The 26,271-nt window shown below is 45.8% G+C and overlaps 2 protein-coding genes across 4 annotated transcripts in view; one reads left to right on the forward strand and one right to left on the reverse strand.

Moving 5' to 3' along the window:
* The window catches only part of PDILT (protein disulfide isomerase like, testis expressed), a 23,370-nt gene extending 13,372 nt beyond the window's left edge, over positions 1-9,998 (reverse strand). The window contains exons 1-2 of the mRNA XM_028706229.2: positions 9,723-9,998; positions 89-295 (exon numbers count right to left, since the gene is read on the reverse strand). Of these exons, the coding sequence (XP_028562062.2) occupies positions 89-295; positions 9,723-9,924 (409 nt within the window). The 5' untranslated portion in view covers positions 9,925-9,998. The remainder of the gene's footprint in view (positions 1-88; positions 296-9,722) is intronic.
* ACSM5 (acyl-CoA synthetase medium chain family member 5) overlaps positions 6,462-26,271 on the forward strand; it is a 27,558-nt gene continuing 7,748 nt past the window's right edge. Inside the window, exons 1-9 of one of the 3 annotated variants that reach the window (XM_077918524.1) lie at positions 6,462-6,804; positions 13,665-13,899; positions 17,002-17,212; positions 19,288-19,495; positions 20,205-20,348; positions 21,796-21,952; positions 23,090-23,169; positions 25,411-25,534; positions 25,872-25,952. In XM_077918524.1, the coding sequence (XP_077774650.1) occupies positions 13,714-13,899; positions 17,002-17,212; positions 19,288-19,495; positions 20,205-20,348; positions 21,796-21,952; positions 23,090-23,169; positions 25,411-25,534; positions 25,872-25,952 (1,191 nt within the window). In that variant the 5' untranslated portion in view covers positions 6,462-6,804; positions 13,665-13,713. Of the gene's footprint in view, positions 6,805-6,829; positions 6,983-13,664; positions 13,900-17,001; positions 17,213-19,287; positions 19,496-20,204; positions 20,349-21,795; positions 21,953-23,089; positions 23,170-25,410; positions 25,535-25,871; positions 25,953-26,271 lie in introns of those variants that run through there. The other 2 variants (XM_028706227.2, XM_077918526.1) reach the window with 2 other exon arrangements.

Here is a 26,271-nt window from a genome sequence, read left to right on the forward strand (position 1 = left end):
TGAAACGATTCCGTTGTATGCTTGAGAGCTGGGCACAAGCTCCCCCTTGTGAGCAAACAGGCATATTTGCAGCTGCGTATGGGTTTACCTTTGCAATCAACGGGGTTTTTCCTGTCACCGTCTACAAAAAACTTCAGGGTCGGATATTCCAAGATGCCAAATTCCTTTTTTAAGTCTTTCTGATCGGTCACATCCACTTTGCCAAATCGGATATCCACAGATTCCTTCTTCAACTGTTCTGCAGCTTTGGCAAACTCTGCAGCCAAGCTCTGAGAAGGTCCAGATAACGGGATGTCTGGAAAAAACCAAGACAAAGAAAAGCAGTTGCTTATCCACATTGGCTAGGATGCCCCTTACACAGAAGAACAGAAGAACAACGGCCTGTCTAGTCCAGCTTCCTGTTCTCACAACAGCCAACCACATGCCCGTAGGAAGCCTATAATCAGCATTCACCACCAGGCCAGATTTAGGTTTGATGAGGCCCTAAGCTACTGAAGGTAATGGGGCCCTTTATATGCCCAACTGTCCTTTGTCAACAACAAGTTGTCGCTGTTTTTTGTGTTGAATATATGCTATTTGGTAATTTATGGACCTAATGGGTATCTGAAGCCATTTGCACATAACAAAATATGTATTTTATCAAATTGTTGAACTGAAATACAATTAAGGTCCTGGACCTCTTCTGAAGGCCGGCGGGGGGCGAAAGTCTTTGCTCCCCCCCCCCCCCCGCCTGCCTTTAAAAGCCGTCCGGGATAGCGGAGAAACGAAGGCTGGCGGTGGGAGGAGGTCTCTCCGCCCCGCCGCCAGCCTTCGGAGGAGGTCCGAGGACAGTGGGGAAGACGCGCTGCGCTTCCCCGCTGTCCCGGAGATTTCCCTATGGGCTTTCGTCTTGCGAAGGAAGCCCATAGGGAAATTCGTTTTGCAAAGCGCCTCCAAAACGGAAAACCCTTTCGTCTAGCGGGTTTTCCATCTTGCGAGGCGTTCGTCTTGCAGGGCACCACTGTAATAATAATCTCTAAGCAGTTTATATATTATATTGTGAACTGCCTTGAGCTCTACAGATGTAGGGCTGTGTACAAATTTCAACGATAATAAATACATTAATAAAACAATGCAAAATATTCATTGACGATAGTAATAAAGCTTTAAAAGCAGTAGATGTATTAAATGTATCACAGATAACATCAACATTAAAAAAATGTACACAATAAAATCAGGTGTCTGGGTAGGTTTGCCTTTAAAAAGTTTTTAGTGGCTATCGAAAACAGTGCAATGAAGGCTCTGCCTAATATCAGCAGGCAGGGAGTTCCAGAGGAAAGGAGCTGCAGAACTAAAAGACTGATCTCCCACAAATACAACACAAACATTACATGGCATGTAGCTAAGGATGGGAAACTTCTGTGATGCAACAAGACTTCAATTACTGTGTACTGTAGCAGGGATGTTCCAATGAAATTGATTGTTGGGAGATTCAGGACAGACAAAAGGAAATGCTTTTTCATAGGAAGTTAACCTATGGAAATCCCTCCCACAAGGAGTAGGGATGGCCACTAATCTGGATGGCTTTGAAGAGGATTAGGCAAATTCCTGGGTGACAAAGCTATAAGATCCAGAATTGCTTACTTGTATCAGGTTATCCAACCGTTACAAAATGAATGAAAGTAACACAAAGCAACATTGACAGAGGTTTAGCTCAGGCCCAAATAAAGTACAACGTAAAAAGAGCCTTAAAATGCCAAATTTCCCCCAGCAGATCACAGCATGCCCTTTTGGCGAGGAAAGGTTTGGCTAGTAGTAGTCACAATGACAAGCTTACCTCCACTTCAAGAGCCAGAGTGATTCTGTTACCCTACAAAGGGGGTCTGGAAATGACACTGGTCCTCTTTAGCCAAATAAAGACAGCAGCGTCATGGAAAGAGTTCAGATTTATTGCAGACTACAATAAGAATAAATGATCTAGAGGAATTCTCCAAATTCTGGACGCCGGATACAAAATTCAAGGCACTTTTAAAACATTCTCTTTACATGATTAGCCCATGAGCGATCCCTTTCAGCAATATGATTGGATAACAGACCCCTAAAACTAATTTCATTGGGCAGAGCAGCTTGCTCCTAATTACTATGGCAATAGGTATCTTTAATCATCTTAGAGTTGGAAAAGACCCAAGGGGCATCTAGTCCAGCCCCGTGCAATGCAGGAATCTCAGCTAAAGCATCCACAACAGATGGCCATCTGCTTAAAAACCTTCACAGAAGGAGTCCACAACCTCCCCAGGGAGACTGTTCCTCTGTCGAACAGCTCTTACTGTCAAAGTTTTACTAATCAAAGCTTATAAATTCACTATTCTTCTGTCCCATACAAAATGTTGCTTTTCTGCTATCTCTTACATGAAGACTTGTCTGGATCAGGAAAATGTATTGTTGTCCTGGCTTTGAAGTTGAAGGCCAGTTTCATTCTGCTATGCAGAGCTGATAAGAAAGGCCCTGTTTGTTAGCGAAAACACAAAAATGCATTTTCTATTCGCAGGTGGGGGGGGGGCGAGAAAATGCTTAAACTTCCAACTCTGTGATTCTGACTCAACAGTGTGAAAACATAAAGGGGCCTCAATCCTTAATTGACTCAGTTGACAGAGATGATCTGATTGATACTGGACATCTCTAGCTTTCGGATTTAACGAACGTTACATCAAGTGTGTAAAAACACAAAAATGCATTAAAAATCTCTGTTTAGCTTGGTATCTGCTTTTTTTTAAAACGAAGTAGCAAGCTGTCAGAGCTTCAAGGCCAAGGCAGCACTGAATTCCTTGCAAAATAAGCAGGCAGGAGAGAGATGGCTTTCTTTCCAACACATTTCCAGTACAGGGCAGTGGCAAAGATATGTTGTGGTTGTGACGGTAAGAATGTGGATGTAATTGCATAGGGGTTTGTGCACTGTGGATTCTGACATACAGTGGACGCTCGGGTTGCGAACGTGATCCGTGCGGGATGCACGTTCCAAACCCACAGTGTTCGCAACCCACGTCTGCGCATGCACGGGTTGCGATTTGGCGCTTCTGCGCATGCGCAAAGTGTGATTTAGCGCTTCTGCGCATGTATGACCGCTGAAACCCAGAAGTACGGTAACCTGTTTCGGTACTTCCAGGTTTCGGCGGTCTATAACCCGAAAAAATGCAACCTGAAGTGGCTGTAACCCAAGGTGTGACTGTACTTCCTGGCCTACAACACCCACCTGGGTCCCAGGTGAGGACACCCAGGCATCAACTCTGTATTCCAGTTCTCAGGTTGATGAGCAGGAGAGAGTGAATGCTGGACTCAGATGCAGAGGAGTTCTGTTAACCACAGAGCCCCTCCTCTCCTTTCTCTTTAAACCGACCTTGAGAGGAGACAGCCATTAAAATAAAAGACCCCTTCCAACCAAGCCCCTCTAGATTTTACTGGTCTCCAGTTCCCATTAGCCCAGCCAGCATGACCAATGGTCACAGCATCCTCTGCAACAGCAGGGGAGAAGGCTGAGGTAGCATAGAAAGTTATGGCTCATTACAGCCATCTGAATGCAGAAATAAATAACTTTCCTGTATTTATTCCTCAAGACACCTTATTATGTAACTGTCCCATCCGAAACCAGCATGGGACAGTCACTTTCATTAGACTTTTGATAAATGGCTAGAAGGTTTTAATCTGTTCATCTTAACCTGCCGATCAGTTGCAAATCCCCGAAACATTTATTTTCATCATAATTACCAGGAGACCTCCATTAATCATCCTCTAGCCTGCCACAGCCATCAGCCGCCTTGAAATAATACCCAGCAGCCTCCTTGGAACATTAATTATTTCATCTAATGTCTTCTATGGCATTCGATAGAGAAGAGAACTCAAACAGAAGACTTTTGATCCTTGCCTGTTAGGATTTTATGTAACCACATTTGGGGATGGGGATATTCAAGAATAATGCATCTTAGGGTAATTTGTGAGTGGAGTCCCAACCAGGGCAGCCCAATCTATTTTGTCCACTCTATTTTGCTACTTAGGGCGAATGGCAACATGCAGAAGCTGGCATGAATAGCAGTTGGCTCCCACTTTGACACAGTCAGTGTGATGTAGCATTTAGAGCAGAGTTTCCCAAATTGGGGTCTCCAGTTGTTTTTGGACTACAACTCCCATCATTCCTAGCTAGCAGAACCAGGGGTCAGGGATGATGGAAACTGTAGTCCAAAAACAGCTGGAGACCCAAGTTTGGGAAATCCTCGGGTGCTCCCATAACTGCTAAGGTGACGAGCCAAGTTCACAATCAGACTTTGGTGAAGGCGGAAAAGGGGTTGTACTTGTGGCTGGAAGACATGAACGGCCAAGGCGTTCCCATCAATGGCAACATGATGCGAGAAAAAGCTCTTGACCTGTACGCACTGTTCAAACCTCTTATCAAAGAGGGGAGGCCTTGTGATGAGAAGGAGTTCAAAGCCAGCCAAGGTTGGCTCAACAGCTTCAACCTGAAAAACGGGCACAGCCCTGGCGAGGCTGTGCCCGCCAATAAACAATCGGTGAAACCCTACTCCAAACAGTTAAAGAAACTGATAGAAGAAAAGGGATATATCGCCAAACAAGTTTTCAACTCTGGCAAGACGGGGCTCTTCTGGAAGAAAATACCCAGCCGCATGTACATTTCGAAAGCAGAAAGACCGTGTGATGTTGTTGTTTTGTTGCAACGTGGCCGGGCATTTAACAAAGCCCGGCTTGCTCTGTGGGTCTGCAAATCCTCATGTCCTAAAAGGCAAGGACAAACATCTCCTGCCTGTGTTCTGGTAATCGAGCAAAAAGGCTTGGGTGATGGCAGCAATATTCCTGGATTGGTTCCACCGATGCTTCATTCCAGAGGTCAATCAGTACCTCAAAGAGAAAGGAATTGACTTTAAGATGTTGCTGATTGTCGATGATGCTCCCGGCCACCCCGAGGGAGTCCGGTTTGTCTTTCTGCCCCATAGCGCCACCTCCGTCATCCAGCCTCTCCACCAAGGCGCAGTTCGCTGCTTCAAGGCCAAGTACATGAGTCTTATGTTCTTGCGGGTCTACAATGCTATGGACGCTGATCCCAGCCTCAACGCGGCTGAGCGTTGGAAATCTTTCAACATCTCCGATTGCATAAAGGAATGCAGCTGTAAGCTTTAAGTTTAGTGTGTTGAACCTATGGTCAGAGAGACCCAGATTTAGATCACCCACTCAGCCATGAGACTCACTGGGTGGCCTTGGGCCAGTCACTAATCTCTCAACCTAACCTACCTCACAGGGTCGTTGTGAGGATAACACCAGGGGGAGAACCATGTATGCTGCTCTGAGAGCCCTGCAGGTAGGGTTGGATCAAAATATAATTGTTAAGTTGTGGGTTGACATAGCAGACGACACAGCAATTTCTCCAAAGCAGCTCTTTATTTGTAAGCTGGAACAGAACTGAACTAAAGGCCTCAGTCAGCCTGCTTATATAGAGCAGTGTTTCCCAACCTTGTGCCTCCAGCTGTTTTTGGACTACAATTCCCATCATCCCTTGCCACTGGTCTTGCTAGTCAGGGATGATGGGAGTTGTAGTTCAAAAACAGCTGGAGGCACAAGGTTGGGAAACACTGATATAGAGCTCCAGTACCTTGTTACTGTAGCAACTTTCTAAAACTATCCAATCACTGAACGTCACTTTCGATCCTTCATTTGCATACAAACTATCCAATCACTGAACGTCACTTTCGATCCTTCATTTGCATAACTATCTACAGTATCCCCCTGCTGGCCCAGGGTGAGAACTTCAGTACATAACACCCCTCCCCACCGAGATAAGGCGTTAATAATATTCCTACGCATATAATTCAGGGGGGTTAAGTGGTGTGTCATTAGAAAACAATATGGATGGGGAACTTTTTCAGCCTGAGGGCCAAATTCCCTCTTTCCGAGGGCCACATACCTGTGGTGGCCATGGGAAAAATCGGTGTAGTCAGACATGCAGAACTTTCCAACCTCTATCCAGGCAAGCAAGAGGTTTTATCACCATTTGAGGACACATTCCAGCCTAGTGAAATCGCTAGATCAGGGCACATAGCCAAGCCAGTGATGGGCGTGGCCTCTGGGGCGTGGCCTGGGCAGAGTTTTAAGGGCCTGATAGAGAGAGGGCTGCATTCAGACCCTCGGCCTGAGGTTCCCTGCCCTGTCACATGGTTAAATCTTATCTTGCTGCACCCTGAGCTCCTTGAGGAATAAATAAACTAATGATAATAATAAACTAATAATAATAATAATAGCTGCTGCTGCTGCTGCTTTGGGGGTCTCCAATGCAGAGGGGAAGCAGTTTCTAAGCAGTGGAGGCTGACCTATTCAGCCAAATTTTGCATGGCCCCATCAATCTCAGACTGCCTTCAGCCAACCCCTACATGCCATTCTTCTTACTGACTTCTTGCTTGTCATCGCCTCTGCCTCCACCCACTGCTGGTCTCCTGCCTTACCAGTCTCGCTAGGCAGCAGCTACCACTAACGATAAGTAAAGAAAGGAAGGAATGGGGTACCCCTCACTACACACAGCAGATGTGAGGATCGAGGGCACCGCTCCAAGCCAAGCCTGGACTTTGTCCCACCCCTGCTGCACAGATTGTATGACAGTCGGGCCAGGCAATTCAGGCTACAGCTGCGAGCAAGCTTTCACTTTTGCCTGAAAACAACAACCCAGGCACGGGATACAGAAAAGGATCTGCAGAGGGGAACCAGGGACCCAGCAGTCATAGCGAGAGGCTCAGTCAAGACGTCCACCCACTCCCCAACTCCTGAGCACTGGTGAGTACTAAAAAGGCTTAAATGTTTTAGAGGAAGGGTTGGGGCACTCTGTTTGTGCCTGCCCTGTGAACAAATGGCCGTATCCAACTCTAGTCCTACTCCGGGGAGAAATTAATAGACATGATCAGTGCTTCTTCTTTCGAAGAAAAGGTGCCGGCATTCACCATGAAGTTGTGATGTAAGTCCCACATTTGGTGGGAGGGAAAGTTGCCAGTACTGTGTACCCAGAAAAAAAAAAGCACTGGAACTTAGGGACATTGGTTCTAATGGGTTTACTCTGAGTAGAACTTTGCTAGATACAAGCCAAAGTTGTGTGTGTGTGTGCCTGACAACCAGCCCTCACTCTCAAATTACAAATAAATAAATAAAAATAAAATGCAGACAGCTGTGGGCACTGTGCAAGATGCTATTTTGGGGGTTTGCTCAGTGCCCATCAGTGCTTCCATTATAGGGAAAGGGTCACAGCACAGGGGTTGGTAGGGAGCTTGCAGAAAGCCCCTAGATGCACCCCTGGAAGTGGATGGGAGAGTCCTTCCCCACCCCATTCTAGATAACAAATTTTTGATCCTCCAGAGTTTCATAATTCTAATGAACACACTTTTCTCTGTCGGAAGAAAAAAATATGCATCCCCCCCCCACTGTTACATAAGAAGGTCAAAGAGTAAGCTGCATGCATAAGCCTCTTCCAAGAAATTCAGTGACTCACAGACAATAACACATTTTACATTCAAAATGTGTGTGTGTGTGTCCCCTCCACCGCATAGAAAACACACAATACCATATTCACCTCTTATATCTTTGTTTATTTTTTGTAAGAAAGGCATGTATGACTAGTCTCCAGGGAGAGGGGAGAAATTCAGTTCTGTTCAAATTGTAAGGTGAACCTATCACTTTCCAAAGCAACCTGCAAACCAAAACACAATTATCCTTTAAAATTCGTACTTCGTGTTTTTCGATGCTGTTTTCCGAGCCAAGCAATGTGCATAGAAATGCATATATTCATGAAAACAACATATTAAAATGCATTATATCAGTGGAAATTACTTGCATTTTTTTTACTTCAGGAAAAACTGCATTCAGAACTCTGTATATTAGGCAGAAAATGTTCTGAAATGCTAATGGGCATCCATGGAGACTTAAAATAATAATAATCACAAACCTAGAAATATGGAGAACTGGAAAAAAGGGAAACAGAAAAAACAGAAAACAGAATCGACAAATTCACCTGCTGCCCCAAAGTCCCATTTTCAAAACTTCAAATAGAATTCTTCTGTATATACAGAAGAATACATATACAGAATACATATACAGAAGAATACATATACATATACATATACATATACACACACATACACACACACATATATAAATATACATATACAGAATTCTTCTGTATATGTTTTAGCAAAACATATATCCACAAAATCGTTCTGCACTAATAATGGATGTTCATTATTTGCATTGATTTTTCAGTTTGCTAAAAAGTTAATAAGTGACTACAACTACTGCTAGATCAAAGCCAAAATCAACCTTGGCATATTTTTATACCAATGGATTAAACTGAAAAGTCAACAGCAGGAACACACCATGAACACATACATTATGCAGCGAGAAAATAAGGGCACGGCGCCTTGACTTGCTTTCACAGCATCTAGATTCTCTTATAATATGCTTCTTCTTTGCTTGAAGCAGATCATTGGCTGCAGTTTCTATATTGGTTAGGAGTGGGGGAGATTTAGCAGTCCTAAATTTGGCTTGGTGAATGGACTAGTTGGCCTTTAGACACCCCAGCTCAATGAGCCCATGGAAAGGGTGGAATAAATAAGAGATGGGGAAACCTTTTCACCCCAAGGGAAGCATTCTTTTCTGGACAACATAGGAAGTAATTCCCGTTGATTCAGTTGGACTTATTGCAGAGTTAGTTTAAGGTGGCACGAGGCAAATACATTGATTTCTGTTTCCCTCGTTTTCTCATTTTTCCATTCTTAAGTTTGCTTCACATTTCCACATCAGTGTGTGTGTGTGTGTGTGTGTGTGTGTGTGATATTTCTGAAAATTCACCAGCATTTTAGTGCTAATTTCTCCTTACACACAATTTTGTCTAATATCTACATTTTTGTAGAGTGACTTCCCCTAATATCACACATTTTTGCATGTTGTTAGCATGAATGTAAGCATCTTCAGGTACACTTTGCGCTAATATATGCTTTTGTATATATGAGTTGCCTGACGAACTGTGCCACAAAATTCAGAGAAGTGCAAATTTCGCAGGGTGGCTGTGTTTCGGTTCTTGTACTCCCCCCCCCCCCCGAAAGTACAAATTAGGCAGATTCACCTTTAAATGACAGCAGAATAAAATTTACCCTAGACATTCAGGTTTAAAGTGCCCATTTTGTGAAGATTAGCTCATCAGCCACTGTGGCCTAGTGTTTAGACTGAAGTTCAAACCCCTGCTCATCCATGAAACTCACTGAATGACCCTGGGCCAGTCACATTCTCTCAGCCTAGCCTACCTCACAGGGTTGTTGTGAGGCCAAAATGGAGAGGAACAGAACCACGTATGGCACCTTGAACTCCTTGGAGGAAAGAGGGAATAGAAATGTAGTGATAGATAGATAGATAGATAGATAGATAGATAGATAGATAGATAGAGTGGTACCTCTGGTTACGTGCTTAATTCATTCTGGAGGTCCTTTCTTAACCTGAAACTGTTCTTAACCTGAAGCACCACTTTAGCTAATGGGGCCCCCCACTGCCGCCGCGTGATTTCTGTTCTCATCCTGTAGCAAAGTTCTTAACCTGAGGTATTATTTCTGGGTTAGCAGAGTCTGTAACCTGAAGCGTTGTAACCTGAAGCGTATGTAACCCAAGGTACCACTGTAGATAGTAATATCTCTTTTGGAAGAAGAAGTACTTACAGAACTCCACCAGCAGGTACTGTGTTCCATTCAGAGCCCTCTCAAAGTTGCTCTTTTTTAGGACCAGAACATTGTCCTCCTCCTTGATTTGGGACAGCTTGGCTTTCTTTGGTTTCTTCTCCGATGGGCCAATGCCACCTTCTGCAGTAGAAAGAGGAAGGCACGCTAAACCAGTCAGGACAAGCAGCCACAGAGCTCTCATTCTGGCCTTCCAGGATGTTGCAGACACCACGGAAGAGGAGAAAGGGGACCTAGCCTCGGTCTGCTCTGGTTAAAAATGTCCATGGCCTTATCAGCAGGCCACGTGGCTTAATTCCCACACAATTAGAGATAGGGGACAGGGCTCACTGCAAAGAGAATAGAGTCTGCTCCCTCTTTGAATTGTTAAAGCTGCTAACACTTTAGGAACCTAGGGTCAGGGGCAGAGGAAGGGGTGTGTGGTGGGGGTGTTACGCCCCGGGTGTCACCACTGAGGGGGGTGACAAAATGCTGGGTGGCACTCACCACGGGGCTTGCAGCACGCCTGAGCCACACGTCTTTCCTGGGAGTGACACGGCGGCTTGGGTGCCAGGCAGACTCCTCACTGCCCCAAATGGTCCACCAGCCGCCACCCCCCCCCAGCTGTCAGGCAGATGAGTGGGAGGAGGCAGGCAGACTCCTCAGGGGCCCCGTGGAGCGTCCTGCCCTGGCTGGCCCCGCCCCACTGGTGGCTGGCCCCGCCCCTGGGCGCAGGGCATGCACGCCGCCACAGGCGCCTGATTGGCTTGCTCCGCCGCTGCCTGGGGTGCTCCCCTTATACCGAGTCATAACACTGGTCCATCTTATTTATTAGCTCAACGAGTTTAAAGTCTGCTTCAGTAGCATAAAACCAACCATGTGGTGCACAGGGTGAAAGAAAAATAAAGCGCAGAAACACTCTAAGAACAATAGATCAATATGACAAACTCCAAAACAATAAAACCACCCGAAACAGGTTTAAGCATTTTGTCAAATTGAAAACTGACCTTCCATAAATGGCTGCCACACGTGATTACAGAAATTGGCGTGCTCACAGGTCAAAATGAAATCCTGGGTCCTAGATGACATATTTTGCCTGTTTTTGACAAAGGTAAAGCAGATCTTCTTCGTTTACCTTCTGGTAGCTGTTCAGTTAGTATCCACTCAAGACTGGAGAGACACTTCATGCGATGCCCTAGGCAGTGCTTTTTTCCCTTAAAAAAAACATGTTTAGGGTTACTCACATTTTGACTCAAGAAAACCACCATTTTATAGTTCAAATCGGGAAAAGTAAATGGACAAAAGTACAAAGATTCACAAAATGCTTAGGAGTATGCGTCCCCCTGCGTCCCCCCAGGAAAAAAAGCACTGGCCCTAGGTAACTGGTTCAAGGAAGTTATGTTCATTGCTGTGTCAAAGAAATTGACACGTGATGGTGATCATTCTGATTTCACCTCTATTCAGGGGTTATTTATTAAATATAGGACACCACAAATTTCATTGCAGTCATACCTCATGTTACGTCCGCTTCATGTTACGTTATTTTAGGTTACGTCCCACGGCGACCCAGAAGTACCGGAAAGGGTTACTTCCTGGTTTCGCCACTCGAACATGCGCAGAAGCGCAAAATGACGTCACGCACATGTGCAGAAGCTGCGAGTCGCTGCTGTGGGTTGCACTCTTTTCATGTTGTGAACGGGCCTCCGGAACGGATCCCGTTTGCAACCAGAGGTACCACTGTACAATAGTTATCATAGTTAACATAGGGAACTTCCTCATACTGAGTCTACCCAGACAGGTAGCAGTTTTCCAGGGTTTCAGGCAGGGGACACTCCCAGCCCTACCTGGGCTTTGAAGTTGTCACCTGACACAATAATGACATCAGATGATTTACAGGTGGGTGGTCCCATCCATTTGTCAAAAATGGTTTGTGACCCGGTTCTTGATCCACCCTGCAAGCTGGAAAACATCCCCTACCTAAAGTGCTGTTTTTGTGCTCTCAATGACAAGCAGTCTTTGAAAATGACCCACAATGCACCTTTCCCCCCTGTTATCATTAAGCACACAGAATACTTAATATAATGAGCCTGTGTGCAGCGGCTTCAGGGAAAGATAGGTTCATGCACAAACAGTCTTGCAGAACAAAAACCGGGAGCTTAATGAGAACGGCAATACCCTACTGCCAAAAGGGGGGCGGGGAATGAAATGAGCTGGTTTGACAAGCCCTGCTCCCCAATTCTATTTAAAAAGATTGTTATAGGCCTAGAAGAAGCTTTTGCAAAACAAACAAACAAACATAAAAACCCTTGTACCCGTCACAAGTGAGCATAATCTTTTAGTATTTCTTTATTGGATTCATGTCCCACGTTTGTCTCCAATAATAATAATAATTTATTATTTGTACCCCGCCCATCTGGCTGGATTTCCCCAGCCACTCTGGGCGGCTTCCAACAAAGATTAAAAATATGTTAAAATGTCACACATTAAAAACTTCCCTGAGCAGGGCTCCCTTCAGATGTCTTCTAAATGTCAGGTAGTTGTTTAAAAGTAAAATAGTAGTTTATTACCTTGACATCTGATGGGAGGGCGTTCCACAGGGCAGGTGCCACTACCAAGAAGGCCCTCTGCCTGGTTCCCTGTAGCTTTGCTTCTCGCAATGAGGGAACCGCCAGAAGGCCCTCGGCGCTGGACCTCAATGTCCGGGCTAAACGATGGGGGTGGAGACGCTCCTTCAGGTATACTGGGCCGAGACCGTTTAGGGCTTTAAAGGTCAACACCAACACTTTGAATTGTGCTCGGAAACATACTGGGAGGCAACGTAGGTCTTTCAAGACCGGTGTTATGTCTCTGAGGAACTCAAGGTAGCATACACGGCTTCCCCGCTTCTCATTTAATCCCACAACAACCCTGTGAGGTAGGCTTGGCCGAGAGGCAGTGAATGACCCAAAGTCATCCAGTAAATGTCATGGCCAAGTGGGGATTTGAACCCTGGTCTCCCAGATGGAGTTGACTTCTTTGCAGGGACAGTAGAATGTGAGAATACCCCCAGTGTAGTAACTGGAAGGAAAGATATACTGGAAGGAAGTGGTCTCTCTGACCTTCCATAACCGACCACTTCATTTTCCAACACTGTATAGCTAGATATAATAATAATAATAATAATAATAATAATAATAATAATAATAATAATAATTTATTATTTATACCCCACCCATCTTCCCTAAACAAGGTTGCCTTCAGATGTCTTCTATAAGTCAGATAGTTGTTTATCTCCTTGACATTTGTTGGGAGGGCGGGCGCCACTACCGAGAAGGCCCTATGCATGGTTCCCTGTAACTTGACTTCTCGCAGTGAGGGAACTGCCAGAAGGCCCTCGGAGCTGGACCTCAGTGTCTGGGCTGAACGATGGGGTGGAGATGTTCCTTCAGGTATACTGGGCCAAGGCCGTTTAGGGCTTTAAAGGTCAGCACCAACACTTTGAATTGTGCTCGAAACGTACTCAGAGCCAATGTAGGTCTTTCAGGACTGGTGTTATGTGGTCTTGGCGACCACTCCCAGTCACCAGTCTAGCTGCCGCATTCTGGATTAATTGTAGTTTCCGGGTCACCTTCAAAGGTAGCCCCATGTGCTCTCACCCAAGTTGCTCACAACCTCCCTGATCTCCTGGATTCAAGATCTTTACCTCAAACAAGAACAAACAAGCAAAAACTGGAGAAGCCAACATCACACATTTCCCCTGTATGCTTTTGAGTGATTCTGTGGAAACAGTCAATCTCTAGTGTGTAGTCAGAAATATTCTGCAAGTCAGTCTATTGGCACATCTAACACAATACTGACTTGGTATAACGTATTTTACAATGTTCCTAATGTATCAGATGTTTCTGTTAACTGCAAAAGTTTTTTTTTTTAGAAAAACATTTCTGCTTTTACAACATGTCATTGCAGAAAAATCCAGCTAAGTTGATGTTCTCAAGCTGCCTTCTGCTCTGGTGCCATGAAGACCTTGTTTAAATGCTTCTGGAATCTGCGGCCACCTCACACATTGCTCCATCAAGTCAAAAGACACCTTGCCTCTCCAATCACCTCACACTACGAAGCTATAAACCGGTGTGAACAGGAAGTGCCCAAGTACTTCAATTTTGCTAGTGATGTTCTGGACAGGTGGACCCAAGTGGAAAAGGTATGAATTTGTCTGCTTTAAGAAGACATTCATGGCTGGCAAGAAAACAGGATATTGATGGTACTATAGGTATGCTTTTATGATCTCCGTGGAGTACAGGGGACCTGTGGCTTTGTTCAGTTACGTGTTCCCCAAACTAAGAGACTGAAGGAAGTCTTGGATTTGGTCAGACGGGTTATCTAACTCTAGTCTTTGGTAGGATTCTGAACCATGATTTCTGTAAGCTCCCTTTATTTGCCTTGAGTTACCTGGGCTGACTATGGATCTAATTCAGTTGTAGACAGGTATCGATGAATCAACCAGTTTCGATGTCTCTGACTTCCTTATTTTTCCATTTTTAAATCTCCACATTCTTGCAACAATTTGTGATTATTTGTTTTAATCCTCATGAAAATTCATCAGCATTTGCCTGTGAATTTCTCCTAGCAGTGTTTTTTGTGGGGTTTTTTTGCATATTGGAAAGCTCTTTTACCTAATGTAATGCATGTTAGTATGCTATGTTCATGAACAAATGCAATCTTTGTGCATAATTTCCCTTAATATATGTGTTTTTGTATTTACTGTTTGGTTGGAGAACTGCATCACAAACTTCGGAGAGATACAAATTTCAAAGGATAACCATGTTTCAGTTCACATTTTGGTTCAAAAAGTCCAAATTGGGTATTTTCTCATTATAATGCAAACAGAAGTGAATTTCCCCTCCCATTCATTGTGGCAGACCACATGCTTTGCATGCCTGAGATCCCAGTTGGGAATGACCTCTGACCTGGGAATGATCGCTGTCTGAAACCCAGGAGAGCTGTTGCCATTCATTGCAGAGATTTGTTTCATATTATATCGAATATGCAGCCCCCTGTAATTTATAACTTCCCCCTCGACATCAGGAATAGTTTTAGCAACTCCTCATAGCAACTTCACTGACGAAAGGAAAGCTGAAGGTGATAAATGGGGGGTAAACAAAGTCAGGAAGCTTTCCTCTCTTGTTGCAAACGCCGTCACTGGCAAGACCAGGCATAGGCAAACTCCGGCCCTCCAGATGTTTGGGACTACAATTCCCATCATCCCTGACCACCGGTCCTGTTAGTTAGGGATGACGGGAGTTGGAGTCCCAAACATCTGGAGGGCCAGAGTTTGCCTATGCCTGGGCAAGACGTTATCTTTTCCTCTTAACCAGAAGAAGCAGAGACTCTAGGCAGTTCAGCAACTAACTGGAGAGTATCCCATCCAGCAATAAAATCAAAAAGATACAAAAAAAAAAAAAAGAATGCCAAGCGAAGGGCGACTCCCATCACACATGCAGGCTCACTGTAGCCAAAACAGACAATAAGATAAAAAAAGTTCTTGATAGAAAACAACAAGGGGATGTGGGTGGCGCTGTGGGTTAAACCACAGAGCCTAGGACTTGCCTATCAGAAGGTTGGCAGTTCGAATCCCTGCGACGGGGTGAGCTCCTGTTGCTCAGTCCCTGCTCCTGCCAACCTAGCAGTTCGAAAGCACATCAAAGTGCATGTAGATAAATAGGTACCGCTCCGGCGGGAAGGTAAACGGCGTTTCTGGTTCGCCAGAAGCTGCTTAGTCATGCTGGCCACATGACCCGGAAGCTGTATGCCGGCTCCCTCGGCCAATAAAGCGAGATGAGCGCTGCATCCCCAGTTGTCCATGTCCCTAACGGTCAGGGGTCCCTTTACCTTTACCTAAAAAACAACAACACGCAGTTGCTTACAGTAATACAGCCAAATAAAAGAAAGAAACGGTTTTGGAACAATTAGGACTTCAAAAGGTATTCAAAACGATAAAAACTTGAGCAAACTGTGGAGCTAAAAACAAACGGTGCTCCCAGACGGGCCCCCTCAGGGATGAGCCACACCAATTCGTTATAAACAATACCAAGCTAGATGGGCCCATGTGACTAGTGGGGTGCCACAGGGTTCTGTCTTGGGCCCGGTCTTATTCAACATCTTTATCAACGACTTGGATGATGGACTCAAGGGCATCCTGATCAAATTTGCAGATGACACCAAACTGGGAGGGGTGGCTAACACCCCAGAGGACAGGATCACACTTCAAAACAACCTTGACAGATTAGAGAACTGGGCCAAAACAAACAAGATGAACTTTAACAGGGAGAAATGTAAAGTATTGCACTTGGGCAAAAAAAATGAGAGGCACAAATACAAGATGGGTGACACCTGGCTTGAGAGCAGTACATGTGAAAAGGATCTAGGAGTCTTGGTTGACCACAAACTTGACATGAGCCAACAGTGTGATGCGGCAGCTAAAAAAGCCAATGCAATTCTGGGCTGCATCAATAGGAGTATAGCATCTAGATCAAGGGAAGTAATAGTGCCACTGTATTCTGCTCTGGTCAGACCTCACCTGGAGTACTGTGTCCAGTTCTGGGCACCACAGTTCAAGAAGGACACTGACAAACTGGAACGTGTCCAGAGGAGGGCAACCAAAATAGTCAAAGGCCTGGAAACGATGCCTTATGAGGAATGGCTAAGGGAGCTGGGCATGTTTAGCCTGGAGAAGAGGAGGTTAAGGGGTGATATGATAGCCATGTTCAAATATATAAAAGGATGTCATATAGAGGAGGGAGAAAGGTTGTTTTCTGCTGCTCCAGAGAAGCGGACACGGAGCAATGGATCCAAACTACAAGAAAGAAGATTCCACCTAAACATTAGGAAGAACTTCCTGACAGTAAGAGCTGTTCAACAGTGGAATTTGCTGCCAAGGAGTGTGGTGGAGTCTCCTTCTTTGGAGGTCTTTAAGCAGAGGCTTGACAACCATATGTCAGGAGTGCTCTGATGGTGTTTCCTGCTTGGCAGGGGGTTGGACTCGATGGCCCTTGTGGTCTCTTCCAACTCTATGAGTCTATGATTCTATGATTCTATGAGTTGACTCAGTATAAGACAGTTCCGTATGATGACTGCTTCCAAGGCAAGTCTATTCGCAGTGTACTCTTGCCCGCTCTATCTTTCCCTTACCTTTCCCTGTTGGTCATAAAATCCTATCTGATTGGCGCATGTGCTTGGCTGTGTAGATTATGCACCATTTTTAGTTGTCTTTCATCTTATTATAGCTTTTTGGCTTATCTGTTAGGAGGGAAAGAGATCTCCAAACCCAGCCTTCTGGTGGGTGGACGACCAGAGCAAAGAGGTGAAGTGGAGCTTTGAGGAACTGGGAGTCTTATCCCGGAAAGCTGCCAACATGCTCCTTGGTCCATGCGGCTTGCAAAGAGGTGACCGGATCATGACAGTTCTACCCCGGATTCCAGAATGGTGGCTGCTAAGCGTGGCTTGTATGCGGACAGGTGAGTCAATATTATGGGCAAGAAAATAGTCATTAGTGTTGGGTGGATTTGGAGGGCAGGATAGGGTATTATTTTATTATTTATCCTTCCTCTTACTTGTGTGAGTCCAATGTTTAGTTAGCAGAGCTTAAAATTTAGCATCCCTTTGCAGCATCAACTGTAGAAACTTCTGGGACAAAGGTTGCTTAACCTTATTAGTAATTATCCAGGATGCTTTAGCAGACTAGATCTTCCCATTTTACCCTTTTCATTTGGTTTAAACGTAATGTAATGTAAGAATAAAATTACTGTTCACTTACATAAAGCTTCAGATTTGATTCAGAAGTAAGCAGCAGTGAAAAACAAACAAGGCAGAATATACTTCTAGATTACTAAATGCATGGTTGAAATAAAAAATGGAGTCTAGTAGCATCCTTTCTCTGTTGGCTACATGGTGAAAAAAGAAAACTGAGCTCTGAGCACGAAGGAATAATAATAATAATTTATTATTTCTACCCCGCCCATCTGGCTGGGTTTCCCCGGCCACTCTGGGCAGCTTCCAACAGAAGGTTAAAAATACATTTAAGGAAGTAGTAACAATTATTTTCCTATGTTTACTTTTCCTGCCAGGCCAAGCAAAGGATGTGACCTCACAGAGCCCCATCTCTAGGAATTTACAGGAGAAACTCCATGTGTCTTAACCCTTTGCTTATCTAGCAACATATGAAATTTTATTTTGGCTGTGACATTATTTCCCAGAATAAGAACATAAGAAGAGTCTGCTAGATCAGGCCAATGGTTCATCCAGATCAGCATCCTGTTCTCACAGAGGCCACCCAGATCCTTGTGAGAAATCCTTAAGCAAGACCTGAGCACAAGAGCACTCTCCCCTCCTGCGGTTTCCAGCAAGTGGTATTCAGAAGAATTCCTGTCTCCGACTGTGGAGGCAGAGCAGAACCAGTTCTAGATAAACCCTTTAGAAGAAGACTTTGAAGGCTTTAAAAGGGACTTAGTCAAACACATGGAGGATAAGGCTATCAATGGCTATTAGACCTGGTGGTTTTGTACTACCTTCAAGTATCAGAGGCACTATGCCTTTGAATAACTGGCTTGGGATCATGAGTGGAAGAGAATTATTACACTCTGTTTATGGGTGTGCTGGGCCTGGGGGTAACCCAAGTAACGCGGTCCAGGTCCGGTCCCGAATCCAAGGGTTCCGCGAGGAGTCAGTCCAACAGGGCCAAGGCAGGACATGAGGCAGGAAACCAGGCAAGGTCAGGCACAGGATCACAGGCAGGTTCTGGCAAACAGCAACGTTACTCCCGCAACCCGGGGCGGGGTCCGACAGCCTTTTATCTCTGTCAGGGTAATAGCCGGTCCTGATCCCCCGGTGACTCTGTCTCACCCGAAGACGAGCACTCCTCCTGCGAGTACTTAGTAGCATAAGAACATAAAGAAGAGCTCTACCGGGTCAGAACAAAGGTCCATCTAGATCAGCATACTGTTTTCACAGAAAAATTCTGAAGAGCCCCAGGCTGCACAGGTTCCCCTGCAACAAGCACCAGCTGGGCCGAGTCAGGGGCCTGAGCCCGCCCTGGCTCCAGATGCGGGGATTACCTCGTTGCCTTCACCTGGGCAATCACTTACAGCTGCTCCACTACAAGTTGGGTCAGGGGAGGCTGAGGCGGCCTCTGGGTCTAGTAACCCACTGACATCTCCTGAGCTACAGAGACTGGTGCTTGTTGCAGGGGAACCTGTGCAGCCTGGGGCTCTTCAGAATCAGGCCCCAGACTAGGTTCAGACGCCGCCTGAGGAAAAGGATCCGGTGCAGACTGAGTCCCAGGCCATCACAATGGGCATCCTAGAGACATCTGGTCAGCCACTGTGAAAACAGTATGCTGATCTAGATGGACCTTTGTTCTGACCCGGTAGAGCTCTTCTTTATGTTCTTATGCTACTAATTCATTTATCTGAGGTTCAGCACACCTGCTTTAACCACCGCATTATCCTCAAATGAGACACCACTCTGTGCAGTTTCTCTAAGCATGGAGACTTTCTGGATTCTCTGCTCACTTCATTGTCTGCTTCCTTTCTAGGCATTGTTTTCATCCCAGGGACGCCCCAGTTAACAGCCAAAGACATCTCCTACAGGCTCCAGGCTTCCAAAGCCAAATGCATCGTGGTGAGCGACACGTTGGCTCCTGCAGTGGACTCAGTCCTGTCTGAATGCAATTTTGTGAAAACCAAGCTTCTTGTGTCCGACAGCAGCAGAGATGGCTGGATGAACTTCAAAGATCTCTTCCAGTAAGTACTGCAATGGACAAAGCATGAAACGAGAGCAACCAGTTGCTATGCTCACTCTGCTAAGAAGTTCCAGGTGTACAACACTTACTCATTTATAGCTTCCTTTGGAAGGATATCACTGAGGACTCACTGATGTTTTGTAACATTGGTATTTATTTACCAGCCGGGTGTAGGTGGAAGCATAGATAGAACCAAGGGTGGATAACTATCTTCAGGCCCAGGGCCAGATTGACCCACAACAAACCCTTCAAGGGTCATGTGTTAAGGGGGCTGGAGCTGAAGTGTAAAAGTGAGGATAGCCAATTTTATTTCTTTTTTTAAAAGAACTCATTTGGGGGAGGGGGTCGGGAAGATCACAAAAATCTTTTGACACCACAGAGGGAATCTTCAGGAATGGTCAGTTAAAGCATTTTTTAAAGTTTTTTTTTTATGGACAAATTTGGAAGAGCTTGACAGGCACAGAAATCACAGTGGGATACCTACGACACACTAAAAATATATACTCCATTTTAAATTTATATAAATGGACAAATTTGGGGGGTCTTTGGAGCATGCCCAGAAAAACTTCTGGGTGGGCGAGAAACTTGGGTGTTGTACAGCAATCCATTGGATTTGTGCCAAGCTGGTGTAGTTTGGGGAGCTTGCCAGGGGGTTTCATTCATGAAATGCATGTTTCACATTGATCCCGTACGATGTCACTATTTTGAAGAGCAGCACCTGCCAACCACGACTGTGTTAAGACAACAAGCGACGAGCCCATGATCATCTACTTTACAAGTGGGAGCACAGGGTCTCCCAAAATGGTGGAACATTCCCACTGCAGTTACGGGATTGGATTTACAGCAAGCGGCAGGTAACGCCCGTTGACTTCTTTCAAACTCTTGCGGTGGCAAAACAGTGCAACGCCATTTTGGATTAGGGTGCAAAGGGCCCTGACAGGATTGGAAAGCTTCAGGTTAAGAGGAAGACAGGTGGATCAGAAGGATGGGAAGCTCAAGCAGTGGCACAGGTGCTGGGTTCTGTCCAGCTTTTGGAGGGCAGCAGAAGTATGACGTCACGTGGCAGGAGGAGGCCTGATGGGGACTGTCACATCCACGGGAAGGCCTGATGGGGCCCAACATGGCTCTGGCTAGGCCTGACGGGGCATGGAATATTGACAGGGCCCAGTCCCCTGGTTGAAAATGGGGGGGGTGACTTGGCGCCCCCCAGCTCCCCCCTAGATGGCACCCCTGGGCCAGGTAAAGCAGCATTGCCCATTACTAAGGTTGTAAGAAGGCAGCGATTTCTGTTCTGAACTGTATTCATCGCTGTCAGCACTGTTTCTCTTGCACTGCAGTTTGGTTTCCCTCCAATACTGTGTTATTTGTCTCACCGTCTGCTACTTAATGCAAGTTATGTACGGTAACTTACATAATGTATGTACAGTGGTGCCTCGCAAGATGAAAAGAATCCGTTCCGCGTGTCTCTTCGTCTTGCGGTTTTTTCGTCTTGCGAAGCAAGCCCATTAGCGGCTTAGCGGATTAGCGCTATTAGCGGCTTAGCGGGCTTAGCGGATCAGCTGATAAGCGGCTTAGAGGCTTAGCGGATCAGCTGATAAGCGGCTTAGCGGATCAGCTGTTAAGCGGCTTAGCGGATCAGCTGATAAGCGGCTTAGCGATCAGCTGTTGGCTTAGCGGCTTAGCGGCTTAGCGGATCAGCTGTTAAGCGGCTTAGCGGTTTAGCGGATCAGCTGATAAGCGGCTTAGCGGCTTGGGAAAAGGGGGGAGGGGGGAAACCCTGCAGGAACTCGCAAGACATTTTCGTCTTGCGAAGCAAGCCCATAGGAAATTCGTTTTGCGAAGCACCTCCAAAACGGAAAACCCTTTCGTCTAGCGGGTTTTCCGTCTTGCGAGGCATTCGTCTTGCGGGGCACCACTGTAACTTGTGCATAATTTGCAAGGTGCTGGTGGGGGAGAACAGAGCAGCAGGCTCAACCAATGGTGCAATTAGAGAGTTTTAGACTTGACTTAGATTATGATGTGTTCCCTGTAGCCCCCTAGGGTCTTCCATTCTGCTAAATGGGGCCCTAGACTTCCTCCCCAAAGTCTTACCTGTCAGCAGGGACAAAGCGTTGCTGAAGGTGAGGAGATTTCTCTTTTTGATCCACTCCACTGCCCATATGGACTTTGCACTTCTCCACCAGCTCTCCCCGTACCCTCTAAATCAGATGTGCAACATCTCTGCCGAGACATCCTATAAACTGCTTCCCAGGATCCTGACTATTGACAGTCAATACAAATGTGTTCTTTCTCACCGAACAGGCACTGGATGAATCTGAGTCCTTCAGATATATTCTGGAATACATCTGACACAGGATGGGTGAAGTCAGCTTGGAGCAGCGTGTTTGCTCCTTGGATCAATGGGTCGTGTGTCTTTGTACATCACCTGTTGAAATTCGAACCCACCGTCATAATAAATGTAAGAATAAAGGTCTGTGGAGTGTAGGTGGGTTCGGGCATGACCTAACACCCAGATTCAGCTCAGAAAGGATTTATTGGAACATTGGGAACAAGAACAAGAATGACAAACAGGAACACTTGGCCTAGTATATATACCTTAAGCTGGCCCAGGCAAAACACACCCACCACCTGTGATAAGCTGCCTTAATGCTGCAATTAGCAAATCACAACACTGGCCCTATCTCAGCAGCAATTGGCAGCCTGCCACCTATTAAGAATGTCATTGGAGGGTTTTAGAATCCTCTCTGTCTTTTGTTATGCAGATGAAGCTCCTGAGCTCCAGGAGGCCTGAAGGCCCAGGTCTGCATTGCATTCATGCAGCCTGGCTTCAGTCTACAATGCCTGCATACATAACATCCTGCATGCAGGTCATAGGTTCACTTTTAAGGAAAGGGTTCAGTTGTAAGAGATGAGCATTTCATGCAAAAAGTTTCAGATTCAAGCTTTGGCAAATATGGAAAAGACTTCAGGTCAGAGGATCTCAAGAGCCTCTGCCAGGCTATGTAGGGTCTGTGGACCAGAAATGAGGAACTTCAATTAAGCCCTCTGTGCTTCTAAAGAAGGCCTACCGGACTCCCCCTAGGTCACACCCCTTTCCAAGCCACAACCCTCACTGGTCTGGCTTTGCAGGCTCCTTGACCGCTTTTGCCCAGCTAGAATGTGTCCTTCAACTCTGATAATGCCTCTTGATTCCCTGGGCGGAAGATAGAGAGGGATATATGAGTGTGTAGAATCTAGAGCTGTGCACTGGGTCCCAAACTGGATCTTTCTGATTCTGGTAGACCTCTTTCAGCTGGATCAGGTTGAGGCAGCATGGGATCACCCCAGATCAGCTCAAGTCCACCCAGAGTGATCTGGGGCTGTCAAAAGAGGGGTCCACCTGGCAACAAGGAGAAGCTAAGGAGATGGGCAATCAGTCTGTGTACATTGTTACACTGCATACCCATTTTTCTGATGTTTCTAAAGAGAGCTTCTTTCGAAAGTTCCTTCTGACATCCCACCGAAAGCTACCCTCCTAACGTTGGATCTCACCCTATGCTCCAAAACCAGAATTTGAGGTTGCAGTAATGGTTGTGCTTCCATTGCCTCCATTCAGACTCTCAACCGATACCCAATCACGACTTTCTGCACAGCTCCTACTGCATACCGGATGTTGGTTCAGCACGATCTCACCAGGTACTTTCTAATGTGTAACTGGAAAGATGAACACAAGAGAAGAAGTGTGATGAGAATTGGATGTGTGTCAAATGGTTCTTGTCATTTGCTCCGGCTGCTCATCTTTACCACGGACGTCTGTAGTTCCTAGTAGATCACTGTCCTTGTTTTATGGAGATGGGTTGTTAAAATTTTGCTAGCACATGAGCATCTTTTGGTGCCGTGCTCTTGCAAGAGCCAACTGACTCGTGTGAGAGCACAACACCACTGCCGAGCTCAGCAGCGGCTGTGCTGGAGGGAGGGGGCATTCTGGAATCTAATCAGAAGCCGGGGTGGCTTCTGTAATTCCACGATGTCACAGGAAAACACTTGAAGGGTATGCGTTTTTACCTTATTCACACTGTAGAATACCTGTGTGGGCAGGTAAGGAAAGATTGTAATTCATTTCTAGGTAAAGGTAAAGGTAAAGGTACCCTGCCCGTACGGGCCAGTCTTGACAGACTCTAGGGTTGTGCGCCCATCTCACTTAAGAGGCCGGGGGCCAGCGCTGTCCGGAGACACTTCCGGGTCACGTGGCCAGCGTGACAAGCTGCATCTGGCGAGCCAGCGCAGCACACGGAAACGCCGTTTACCTTCCCGCCAGTAAGCGTTCCCTATTTATCTACTTGCACTTTGATGTGCTTTCGAACTGCTAGGTTGGCAGGCGCTGGGACCGAGCAACGGGAGCGCACCCTGCCGCGGGGATTCGAACCACCGACCTTTCGATCGGCAAGTCCTAGGCACTGAGGCTTTTACCCACAGAGCCACCCGCGTCCCAATTCATTTCTAACCTATCGCATTATGGGAGAAAGAGACACTCTTGAGTCATTGCCCGTAGTTTGAGGCTTGGGGGGTTCTTGGGAATGGAGTCTGGCTTGTACACCATGGCAAATGTTACAAAAACAGATGCTTAACCTAGTCTATCATTTGAATGATTGCATGGCTAGAGAAATTGCATACTGTTCCCTGCATAATCCATTTGCTTAATCGAGTTAAGCATAATACCACTGCAAAGTGGTTTATGAAACACAGTCTAATCGAATTCAAGGGATTAGGTGAAAAGAAAACACCAGCACAAATCCAGCTGGCTATAGCTGGTACTTCTGTGGCAGGTGTGGGGACCCTACAGCCCTCTAGATGTTTTGGGAACACAACTGGCATCAGCTCCAGTGTCCTGCTCTAGGTGAGTCCCAGGTTGCAGGAGACCTTCCAGATAACCAAGGCTGTTGTGAGTACGGGCAGCAGGAACATCCAAGGGCAGCCCAAGGTCCAATTCCAGACAAGCAGTGGTTCCTAGAGGGACTCAGGCAAGGGTCCATCGGAGCTCCAGTCTAGGGCAGCAGAGATTCATACAAGAACTCAGACAAGAGGGCAGCCCAAGGTCCAGCTCACCAGCAGCTCAGACAAAGAACAGGTCAAAGGGTGGGCCAAAGTCCAGGTAAGAAAACAGCTAGATCCAAAAAACATTGGCAGGACTATTGCAATAACCTGCAGTTTTTAAAATATAGATATATGAAAATAGATTAATAAAAGGATGATTTAAAAAATAATCATAGATGAATAAAAGAATGATGATAAAAAAATTTAACGAACCGCAGAAAGAGGAGGAAGGAAGTTGAGTTTTGAAATGTTTGATTTACTGTTAAACTACTATGGAAATGTATATAAATGAAAACCACAAATATATGAAGAAAACAGCTAGTTCTGTGTACAACACAAAGTGGTGGTAGCAAGACATTGAGGCGTTAGGACAGAGATGCCATAACCCCACCCTGGGCTCTGCTGCAGCCTCTTCGAGACCTACTCAGGAGGAGGGTCCATGAATAAATAGCCCTTTAGAAGGAGTCTCCTGCAACCGGGCATTTCTCATGGCTGTGAGGGTGGGTCCTGGCCTGCCTCTTGAGGTACCATCACCCCAAGGTCTTTGCAGGGGTTGTTCTGCCTCTGCATCCCAAACTGAGCTCCCTTTCTGCAGGGAGGGGGCCCTGCCAGCCTCCCCCAAGGTCCCAACTCTTCCATGGATATTGCTCTGGACTATTCCTGAGTTTCTGGGGCTCCGGATCCTCCTTGGTAGAGGAGTCCTCTGGTGGGGGCATGGGACCCAGCAAGCAGAGCCAATGATCAGGGGTGATGGGAGTTGTAGTTCAGCAACATCCGGAGGGCCAAAGCTCCCTCACCCCTGATTTATAGGAATGCTACTGATGGTTGCCATTTCTTCTCAAGCTGCAAATTCATGAGCCTGAAGCACTGTGTGACAGGAGGGGAACCACTCATCCCAGAAGTGATGGAGCGGTGGAAGGCTCATACAGGGCTGGATATCTATGAAGGCTATGGACAAACAGAAACAGTATGTCTGTCTTTGTTAGTGTGTGGTGGTGGGTCTTTCGACTGATCTTTTTTAGCCCCAAGGGCTGCATTCCATTCTGTCCAATCTTCTGGGGGGTAAATTCTAGTGGTGGGCGGGGCTAGGGACAAAAGTGGGCGGAGCAAGGAATGTAAATCTTTCTTTTTTCCTGGGCACTAGTTTCTACATGCACCTCTCGATCCCCTTTACTCCTAGACCAAACCTTGCTTGTCTTAGATTGGTATGCTGTCTTCTCATGCCACAGTGAAAACAATCTCCTCCCTTTCCCCAAATTTCATTTAGTTGTATTGTGCTCTCTCTCTTTATCTCTTTCTTACAGGTAACAATATGTTCCAATATAAAGGGAATGAAAATCAAACCGGGCTCACTAGGAATGGCTTCTCCCCCATATGATGTCCAGGTACAAACTTAAATTTACCAGAATGCTGTTCATCGAAATGCTTGAGGATAACAGAGAATAAATATTCTTTATCCTTGTACTTTAATTCCCTATAATTTATCTGTCACCAAGTAAATCCCCATTATTATGAATTGCGGGGAAGTCCTGTGTATGCAAGTAATTTGCTCTTTTCTCAGATGTGTCCCAGCTGAGCAGTCCATTTTCCTTGACCAAAGAATTGAATGGGAATCAATGAAAACTGATTAGCCCCCTCTTTCTTTATCTAAATGTTCTCAAATGTTTTCCATTTCTCAATAGAATATCATGTACTAGAACTCTG

The sequence above is a fragment of the Podarcis muralis genome, chromosome 14 (genome assembly GCF_964188315.1).
Source record: "Podarcis muralis chromosome 14, rPodMur119.hap1.1, whole genome shotgun sequence".
NCBI lineage: Eukaryota > Metazoa > Chordata > Lepidosauria > Squamata > Lacertidae > Podarcis > Podarcis muralis.